At 32.4% G+C, this 11146-nt stretch overlaps 1 protein-coding gene across 1 annotated transcript; it reads right to left on the minus strand.

The window, feature by feature from the left end:
* Nucleotides 1–8178: 8178 nt before the first annotated feature.
* LOC123228729 lies at nt 8179–8718 on the minus strand. Its single transcript, XM_044654194.1, has 2 exons — nt 8371–8718; nt 8179–8259 (listed from the first exon to the last, which is right to left on the minus strand). The coding sequence occupies exons 1-2, from the start codon at nt 8716–8718 to the stop codon at nt 8179–8181; spliced, it is 429 nt and encodes a 142-aa protein (XP_044510129.1).
* Between the last annotated feature and the right edge of the window lie 2428 nt (nt 8719–11146).

The following is an 11146-nucleotide window of genomic DNA, read 5'->3' on the forward strand; positions in this document are numbered from 1 at the left end:
AGAGGGTCCTTGAGAGGTTTCGATACATTTACTTCTCGATTTATTGTTTACATGGAATAATTATTCTTAATAGTAACTGCCAAACAAGTACACGAAGATACAAGTCTGGCTAGTGATTAAGAGAGTTGTGGTGCTTTTTGGATATTCTATATGGCAACCAAATTCTTCTGATTAATTTGGCGATTTTCTTCTGCATCCTTAGATTTCTTTGCTCTTTTCGGTACCTAAGTGTAGTTTATGTCAAAAATGGGCTTTTAAAGTTTGCTAGCAAAATGGAGTTTCAAATTGCGTATGGAAGACTACTTCTATCACACAACACAAATTAGCCTTCCGCTTTAATTCATACACTGAAAATAAGATTGGATACAAGCCGAGCCAATCTTGAGCAGGGCCCAGCTCGTTTTTAAAAGATTGAGCCTCAATCTCGGCTCGGGGTTGGCAAGCTCAGTGGAACATGAGCTAAGGTTTGGCTGACTTCTTAATTTTAAGTTTGTGATTGGCTAGTACTTATCTTGGGTTCGTGCATACTAACCGAACTTTGCTCGGGTTAACATGACTCGGCTTTGAGCTCATCTTATAGGCTCATGTCAAAACTAGAGTTCTCTCTTCTCAGCATCGTCAACAATTAGATTATAAATGTACATGAGGAACTATTAATTATGGTGTCAACAACACTAGTGTGTAACAAATTATAAAGTAGTTTCTCACTTTGCATGATGTTATAAAGTAGTTACTAACTTTTCCCACCAAACACCAAAAGCAAAAATAAAAAAGTAATTATAAAGTTCACATTTACAAAATAATAAAAGTGACTTCAATTATACATATATCCACCAATAGAAAAGGCTGCATTTCACAATAACAATAAAATTATGTATATCCATTTTTGGTATACAATTTGTGTACACAGATGAGATGTTATCATATGATTGGATGTATCTTTATTATATGATGACACATGTTTTAAAATCACTTAATTGCATGATAACACATCACTGTATACATGAATTATGCACCAAAAATGGGTACACATAACATTGCTCTTCACACTAATTATGTTAATGGCAATCATAAAATTTAAGATGCATACAAATCCCTTAAATGGTGGAGCACTAACTGAAGCACCATCAGAATCTTGACAAAGTATACTAGCAAAGTAGCAAGGTTAAATCAGAATCCATCCACTTGAGTCACATGATACTCAATAACCCTAAAATGCAATAGAAAATAAAGAGAAAGAAGAGAATAACTAATCGTTATTAAAATGTATATAACACCTTAAAAGTAACATAATCTAAATAAACCTATCAAAATATAAAGAAAGGGTAAACCAATTAAATTAGCATTAAATAGTATTCCTTTCATGAAGAGCAATATTATATGTACATAATTTTTGTACATAATTTGGATACATAGATGGTATATCATTATGTAATTGGATATTATTTTATTTTTAATTCAAAATCATCAAATCATTCCAACACTTCTAAACTACTTCTAATTTATTCTGGCCTTGTGTGGGAATAAACTTTTTGGCCTTTTAATTAATATGCCCTTGAAAATTGTAGGTGTTCTTTATAATGAATAAAAATCAAAACTATATTTACTCTAAGTTGAAATTTAGGCAATGCTTTAATTTTTTTGTCTATGTGGCTGAAATTTTGAGCGAAGCATGATTCTTTGTTAACAAGTTTGCTTACCAATTAGCGTTAAATATTTCGGAATCAATATAACTTTTTTTTAATTTTCTTACTCTCAATTCCTTTTTAATTTTATACATTGAAAACTTACTACAAATTTGCGTGATTACAATAAATTAAATTAAATTAGATGATTGTTTGTTCTATTTCCCTTAAAAAACTAAGAAAAGAAAATATTATTTATTGTTAAAATATATTCTAAATATATTAGAATATATTCTAAATATATTATTTCCTAAGTTAACAGATATTCTAAATATATGTTTTCCACTTTTTTATTATTGTATATTAATTATCTTGCTTTGTATTTCCTTATATAAAATTTATGATAGATAGTTTAATATACAAAAAAATTTATGTATTATTCAGGTAGTTTAATATACAAAAAAAATACAATTTATTCATATTTTTAGATGGTATCAAAGACAAGCATCCTTCTGGCATTTTTGTTAAGCTCACTTATGTCTTCATCTCCACAGATATGGAAAGTGAAAAAATGAGTTTATTACTTTGAACACACTTTTTCCTTCACTTACGTAGAAAGTGGAAATATGAGTTTTAGTTTGAGCACGCTCATGCCGTCATCTGTGTAAAAAGTAGGAAGATGAGTTTATTAGGTTCTCTCATGCCTTCACCTAAGTGGAAAGTGAAAAGATGAGTTTGCAAACTCAATTAAGTGAACATTACGTTTGCAAACTCATCTTTTCACTTTCTACGCAGGTGAAGGCGTGACAATATTTGAATTGAAAACTCATCTTTTCACTTTCTACATAAGTGAAAGTGTGAATGTATCCAAACTAATGAACTCATCTTTTCACTTTTTTCATATGTGAAAGCAAAGGCGTGAGCAAGCCTAACTAAAATATATATTATTTTCTATTTTATTTGCTTACTTAAGTTTGAGGGGTGTGTTGGAATATATTTCAAATATATTATTTCAGTTATAATATATTTGAATAGATTTCGAATATATTATTTTCTATCTTAGAATACAATCCAAATGTTTTATTTCCTAAGTTAGCAAATATTCTAAATATATATTTTCCCTTTTTACATTATTGTATATTAATTTTATTAATTTTATTTCTTTATATAAGATTTATGATAGGTATACACTTATGTATTATTCAGATATTTTAATATTCTAATATACAATTAATTCATATTTTAACATTTATAATAAAATAAATTAGATCATTTTGGCTTGTTTCTTCTTGTAAGTTGCAGTTTAAATTTGTTTAAGGATGTGTTACTAACAATATTTTCAACAATTAATTCTTCTATATATTTTTAAAATTTTTTCAATTTTAACCGTGTTTAGTATCAATACCATTTCAAGGTCAATGTATGAAGATTTAAAATACACATTATTGTTTTAGTAATTAAACATGAAAAATAATATGTATAAAAACAAATTTTATTAACTTATTTGTATAATCTAATATAACAATATGTGATTAGGTAATGTTAAAATAAGATAAAAAAAATAAGCAATCATATTATTCAATTAAAAATTGTCATATCAGTTTATAAAATAAGTTGATAATATTTGTTTGTACATGTAGCTTTATTCATTAAATATATAGCTATTTCTAAATATGCAAAGTGAAGTGTTTGTTAATGTATGTGATGAGAAAATTTTAATTCTTGATCAGCAGTGACATAGTTTTTGAAATAAATAGGGAAGAAGAATGAAGCAAAATGGGCATGCATATACATAAAAGCAAGAATCAAAGCATGAAAAGAAACATACATGAGAAGGTTAGAAGATTACCTACTCCTTTGCTTTAGATGTAGGATGACGGAAGGAGTCTCTCACTTTAAAAAATCTCAAAAAAGTTGCACCTCCAAGCCAAAAACACCCAAACCCGATGGGTAGAGAGAAGGGAAAGGAATGTTGTTTTTGTAATAGAAAGTTTGTTTCAAACGAGCTTAGTTCACCTAAGATAAATTAATGAGCCATTTTTATGTTGGTGGCTAATTAACAATAATGAAATTATTAATCAATCCTTTAAATTTTTAATTTAAACTACAATCATGCATGCATATCAATTATATATCTTAGCTACCCTAATTCTGCTTCACAAACATTTTAACTTTTAAAATGTTACTTTTGTACTTATGTAACACATTATATGATACTAATGTTAAGTATCCTTCGAAAGGTGCTAGCCAATCTCAAATAATATACTCCTTGCTCTTAAAAGCTTGGTTTATTAGTGTAACCCTTTAGGTTCACTATGACATAATCATGAGTCTTTTTTTGAACAATCTGAAATACATATGAAAACTCAACGATTATGATAAACATCTAGCAATGTGTCATAGCCCCTAAACTACGACAAAAAAACACTTTATTGAACCTAATACCTTCAATCGTACATTTCATGTAGATAAGACCTTTCCATTATCTAATCTTGATCAATTTCGAGCTCATGCTTCGTCAAAGTCCTAATTTCAATTCTATACAAATCATCAATTGATATATTCAAAACACTTCATCACAAATATCTTTCGTATAACTTATATTATGCTCTGGCTAGAGATTTTGATTTCAAATATTTATCGACATTTTTTTCAGAGCTCAAATATGGGTCAAATCAATAGATATCCTAAACCTAATATTTTTCGAGTCAATGGATTCTATCTTTATCAACATTCGTCTTCACATACAAACAACACAAAACCAACTTGGCCTTTCGTCTTGAAACTATTAGTTTGAGTATTCATGAGCATGAGCTTACCTTTCATATTAAGAAGCAAGTTACCAACCTTATTTCAAATCATATTGAAAACAACCTAATATAGGTATTCCAATGTTAAGATATGTCAGATTGGAACTTGGTCTTTTGAGTTGCATATTCTAGTGTACCTATGATTTTGAACCAAGTTGAAGCAAAGTGGGGTCTTAAACCTTAGAAAGCTACAGTGACTATAGAGTGTGCTCACTAAGTATAGTAACATGTCAAGTATGATTCTAAAATTTGTCTTGGATGAATGAAGGAAACAATCTACTAGAATTGAGTTAAAGACAACAAAAGAAAGGTTGGAATGGGGAGTGCCTTTCGAGATTGGCATTGGTAGTATTGAGACCATGGTCTCTCATAGTTTAGAGTGGATGTGATGTAAGCTAGTTTGAGTTTGGATAATTGTTCTACCTAGGATTGATATCTCACTGGTATAGTGACACTTTATCTCACCAAGTGGATGATTCTTCTTCTTCAACGGCTTTTTATGTTCTTCTTCGGTATTGATTCTTTTTCTTCCTCGGTGTCTTATCTTTTCCTTTTTTCTTTTTAGCGTCACTTGATCATGAGTTGACCATTCTAGATGCAAGTTAAGCACAAGTCGTCCACCCTTCTCCATAGTGTTTACATTGCTTAAGCCTCCATTGACTTGATATACTTTGCATTATTTTCTTTTTTTTTTTAATTTTTTAAATAGTATGATTTGTTTGTGTCTTTTAATTAAAGGAAAAAGTGCTACAACGTGTTTAAGAGGGAAAAAAACAAAGTATGACTTGTAAATTGTAGGTGTTTTTTATAATGAATAAAAATCAAAATTATATTTCCTCAAAGATGAAATTCATGCAATGCTTTAATTTTCTTATCTACGTGGCAGAAAATTTAAGAAGTATGATTATTTGTTAACAAGTGTGCTTACCAATTACCATTAAATATTTGAGAATCAATAATTTTTTTTTAACTTTCTTTTTCTCAATTATTTATATTTCACATTGAAAATTTATTAGAAGTTTGCATGATTACATTAAAGGTTGTCTCACTTTGTTTGTTCTGTTTCCCTTAGGAAACCGAAAGAAAGTAAAATATTATTCATAATAAATTGAAGGCCAAAAGACTTATTCCCACCTAAGATTTAGTCCATCCTCAAACTCTCACTCACAATGTTTTAAAAATTCAAATGCTTATTCATCATTCAACTTATATTAAAATTTTCTATTAGAGTTATGGGGTTAAAATATAATTAATCAATAATATAATTTTTATGAAGGACGACCCTTTATCATCTAGATCTGGACAATGAAGCATCGTCCAGATTTATAAGAAGAGACGAACGATGACAAAGCATCATCTTTTGTCATGTCTAGACAATGAGATGAAGGACGACAAAACATTGTCCTTCGTCTCTTCATATAGATCTAGACGACGCTCTGTCGTTCAGATCTGAACAACGAAGAGTCGTTTTTCATTATCCTTTGTAGCCAGAGAAGACCTACACTTCTTCTTGATCTCTAGTCGGTTTCCTGAGACACTAGAGATGAAACCTCAAAAGGGGGAAAAGTGAATTTTTTAAAGTTTAATCATGGGGGTAAATGTGAGTTTTTTAAACTGAGGGTGGAATTATATAAAGTTTTTAGGTTTTAGGATTTATGGATAAAATAACGGTTTTACCCCTGTCTCTAACTAAAATTTTAGATTACAGTTAGCCTATGAATAGCTATTTGGATTTTATATCTGCCATGAATATGATTTTGAATTTTGACTAAAACTTTGGTGGAAAATTGTCCTTTTCCTGATTGAATAATGTTGAAATAAAATAAAAAATAAACAATTTAATCATTTAATCACATAATATCACATCATTATATATAAATAAATTAATAAAATTATTTGTACATATAGTTTTATTTATTAAATATAGGGAAAAAGACAATTTTCCACCCAAGTTTCAATCTAAATTCAAAATTATATCCACGATAGATGAAAAACTCAAACATCCACTCATGGGCTAACTATCATCCAAATTTTTACTTAGAAGTAAGGGTAAAATCATTATTTTACCCATAAACCCTAAAACCTAAAAAATTTATATCATTTTCACCCCTTAGTTTAGAAAACTCACATTCACCTGTTATGATTAAACTTTGAAAAATTCACTTTTTTCCCCCTTTCCAGGTTTCATTTTTGATGGCTTAGGGAACTAGTAGATGATAGGAAGAAACAAAAGTTTTCTTTGACAAAGCATGACTCTTGTCACCCAGAATGGGAAGACTCAAAAAGAAGGATGATGTTTTATCATCGAGTCTAGATGACTGTACTTCATCGTCCTTTATAGTCAGATCTAGAAGAAAGATGAAAGGCATCGGTCGTCAGTCAGAATGATGTTGGTTGGAGAAGGAAACAAACCTTAGAGGTGAATTTTAAACTTTTCAAACTTTGAGGATGGATCGAAATGTTAGTTTTTAAAACCTAGGGGAAAAATGATATCAACTTCAAAATTTTAAGATTTATAGGTAAAATAACGATTTTACCCCTGTCTTTAATTGAAAATTTAGATGGTAGTTAGTTCTTGGGTGGGTGTTTGGGTTTTCTATGTGTCGTAGGTATGATTTTGGGAAATAGTCCTTTTCCCTTAAATATGTTACTAATTGTGAATATGCAAAATGAAGTGCCTTATTAATGTATGTGATAGAAAAATTTTGATTCTTTATTAACAGTGAGGTAGTTTTCAGGTTAAATTTTGATTAATTTATTGTTAATTAATAATGAAAATATTTCCTTCATTCCATTGATAACAATTATTTTATCTTATATTTTGTTGTGATATTTATGTATCAAAATTAAAGTTGAACAAGAACAAATAGTGTTGGTGTATGTATTTATAATTGTTAACTTTTAATCAGTTAGTTCTTCTGTTTTTAAATATGCAAATTTGTAGAGCTTCTCAAAAGGAAATTTGAAAAGAAACTATATATTGAAAAAGAAATGTTTGACAGTAAAATGTCTTATAGATGTAGTTCATCCTTTGATAAATCCGAATCGACTTGATTTGTTTCAAAAAAAATATTTAGGGTTTTTTTTTTCAAATGTCCTCTAAAAATGTTTCTTAAAACTTCACTTGTTTCTTCAAAATCATCTTTCAATGTTAGTGATACGAACCTTAGGAGAACCACACCTCAAAAGCTAGCTATTGAGATGGGAGAGCCCAAGGCCATTTAAACCCCACACTAGTTGCCCATACTTTCCAATGTGGGATCCAAGTCTCATACCTTGCACTTGGGATCCTAACATACTACCACACTCCGCAGCCCCGGCGCCCACGGGGGTGACTGTGCGCTAGCTCTCTGCTAGCCCCTGGTGAACACTGTAATACCGACGTCACCACCCGCACCGCACGATTACAATTGGGAGACATGGTGATGACTTTGATACTAATTGACACGTTCAGTCGCCAAGAATTAGAAGAAGAAGAATTTCAGAATAAGAAGAAAATTTCAAATTGAGAAAAATCTAGAGAGAGAGGGAAAACATGCAGAGAGTGTGGGAGAAGATGACTAAGAACTTCATTCCCTTTTAAAATTTCATTACACATATTTATACGAAAATTATAATTCCGCCAAGTCAGCAGATTCAACTTCTTCTTCTACATTATTTACTTAGTTTGCAAAATGACACCGTCCCTTTTATTCTCCTAAACTCAGCACTTCATTAATCTTACCAAAACACTGCATTGCAATCTAAGTCCTTCCTGAATGGTTGCGTTCGTTCAAATTCGTAACAATTTCCTCCCCTTCGGCAACCTTGTCCTCAAGGGAGAACTGAGGAAATCGTTGATACATTTCATCAGCGAACTCTCATGTTGCTGCAGCTTGCGAAAATCCCTACCATTGAATTAAAACTTGAGTTGCGGCTATATTCTGACGTTTTACCATCCGTCGATCTAGCACAGCCTGGGGAATGTGTTCAGATAGTGGCACTCGTGGTGGCAGAGTACTTGAAGATTGAATGAAAGCATACGCCGGTTTGAGCAAGGATACGTGAAACATATTATGTATTTTAGCATCAGTTGGTAACTGGAGTTTATATGCTACTGCTCCCACCTTGTCCACAATTTGAAAAGGGTCATAATAGCGAGCTTGGAGTTTCGGGCATCCCTGGTGTAGAGAAGTTTGTCGATAAGGTTGGAGCTTGAGGTAAACCCAATCACCAATGTCAAATCTCCTCTCTGTCCTCTTTTTATCAGCGAACATCTTTATCCTATGTTGAGCCCTTGCCATGTTTCGCTTGAGCACTAGGATAGTGTCTTCGTGAGATCAAAGAAAAACATCAACAGCCGCAATCCGTGAATCATTAGGAAAATATGGTACATGTATTGGTGGTGAATAGCCATATAGAGCTTCAAATGGGGACATATGAATACTCGAGTGGTACAAAGTATTGAACCAAAACTCGGCTAAGGATAACCAACGAAACCATGTATAGGGTAAATCTCCAGCCATGCAGCGAAGATAATTTTCTAGACACTGATTAACAACCTCTGTTTGGCTGTCTATTTACGGATGATAGGCTGTGGAAAATTGCAAACCGACTCCCAGCAATTTGAACATTTCCTATCAAAATTGACTGATGAAGGTAGGTCTACAATCACTAGTAATGGTATTAGGAAGACCATGTAATCTATAAATGTTGTCCAGAAAGACTTGTGCAACTGTTACAACAGAAAAAGGATGTTTCAACCCCATGAAATGGCTAAACTTAGTAAGCCGGTCAACCATTACTAAGATTACCGATCTTCCTTACGACTTCGGCAACCCCTCGATAAAGTCTAAGTAACATCGGTGAAGACTCCTATCGGAATAGGCAGCGACTGTAATAGACCTGGAGAGGCAATATTTTCTAGTTTGAATCTTTGGCAAATTTCACATGTCCGAATGAAATTCCGAACATCTTTCCACAAGCCTTTCTAATAAAGTATAGAGTTTATCTTTCTAGTCATGACACTAACACCAGAATGCCCTCCCATGGTTGAAGCATGAAACAAAGCAATCAACTCATTTCGTAAAGCCAAATCTTTGCCCACTACAAATTTTCCCTGCCTCTTTAATTGGTTTTGCTACCAAGTGTATTATGGATGTGCTGCTGGATCTTGTTTCTTTGCATTAGTAATGGTTTGCAAATCATCATCCTTAAGCCATGACTCTTCCACTTTCTTCAAAAATTCAGATGGTAGCAGACTCATAATCAAACAATTGGATTTCATAGCATGTAATCGGGACAAGGCATCTGCAGCTAAATTTTCTTTTCCTTTTTTATACACTATTTCATAACTATACTACATCAATTTGGCAACCCAGGCTTGTTGTGAGGGAGTAGTGACCTTCTACTCTAATAAATGTTTTAGGCTTTGATGATCCGTTTTTATAAGGAAGTGTTGGTCCACCAAATAATACTCCCATTTCTTGATGGCATAAAGAATAGCAAGCATCTCCTTCTCATAAACTGAAAGTAATTGATTTTTAGAAGACAAAGGCTTACTTATGTATGCCAATGGATGACCATCTTGCATCAATATAGCACCAATTCCTTCACCATATGCATCTGTTTCAATCATAAATTTTTTGTTAAAGTTTGGTAAAGCCAGAACAGGGGCAGTCACTATGGCTCTTTTTAATTTGTCAAATGCTTCCTGTGTTGAACTATTCCAATGAAAAGAGTTTGCCTTAAGTAGTTCTAGCAATGGTCTAGCTATATGACCATAATTTCAAACAAACTTTCTATAATACCCGATAAGGCCTAGAAAGCCTCTCAATTGCTTGACAGACTTCGGAATCGACCATTCCTCTACTGCTTTCACCTTGGCTAGATCAGTCATAACCCCTTGGTCTGAAATAATGTGACCTAAATATGATATCTGAGTACACCCAAAAGAGCACTTATTCTTCCTAGCCACCAACTTGTTATTCCTTAACAGCCTAAGCACTGATTCTAGGTGAGATAAATGCTCCATTTTGTCTTTGCTATAAATGAGGATGTCATCAAAAAATACCAACACAAATCGCCTCAAGTAAGCCTTGAATATGGAGTTCATCAAATCTTGAAAGGTGGAGGGTGCATTGGTTAAGCCGAAAGACATAACAACGAACTCATAGTGACCTTCATGGGTTTTGAACATTGTCTTCTCAATGGAGTTAGTATGCATGCGTATTTGCCAATATCCCAACCTCAAGTCGATTTTCGAAAACACCTTGGCTTGTCCTAATTCATCCAACAAGTCTTCTATAATAGGAATGGGATATTTGTTCTTGACTGTGGACTGATTTAAGCTTCTGTAGTCTACACACAACCTCCATGATCCGTCTTTTTTCTTAACCAAGACAATAGGACTTGAATAAGGACTGGTGCTGGACCTTATAACTCTAGAATCAAGCATTTCTCCTACCATTTTCTCAATTACATCCTTCTGAAGACAACTATAACGGTATGGTCTCAAATTCACCGATTACGTGTTCTCCTTTAAAGTGATATGATGATCTTGTAGTCTTGAATGAGGCAACTCTAACTTCTCCTTAAAAAGATCTTGGAACTCTTCTAAAAGTGAGGCCAACTTCTTCCATTCCCTCACATCTATTTCTCTTGTTGTTTGCAACATCACCAACTCCATTTCCTTGGATTGCATTAATACCTAGATGGAAGCCAGTTGCTGGT

Source organism: Mangifera indica, chromosome 11 (assembly GCF_011075055.1).
Source record: "Mangifera indica cultivar Alphonso chromosome 11, CATAS_Mindica_2.1, whole genome shotgun sequence".
Taxonomy (NCBI): Eukaryota; Viridiplantae; Streptophyta; class Magnoliopsida; order Sapindales; family Anacardiaceae; genus Mangifera; species Mangifera indica.

What these genes read in the sequence shown, in the direction of transcription:
- LOC123228729 (XM_044654194.1), bottom strand. Translation starts at nt 8,718, where the DNA reads ATGGCAAGGGCTCAACATAGGATAAAGATGTTCGCTGATAAAAAGAGG. An exon ending in CTGTGCTAGATCGACGGATG is followed by an intron (nt 8,260 to 8,370) that starts GTAAAACGTCAG and finishes CGATTTCCTCAG; the next exon opens with TTCTCCCTTGAGGACAAGGT.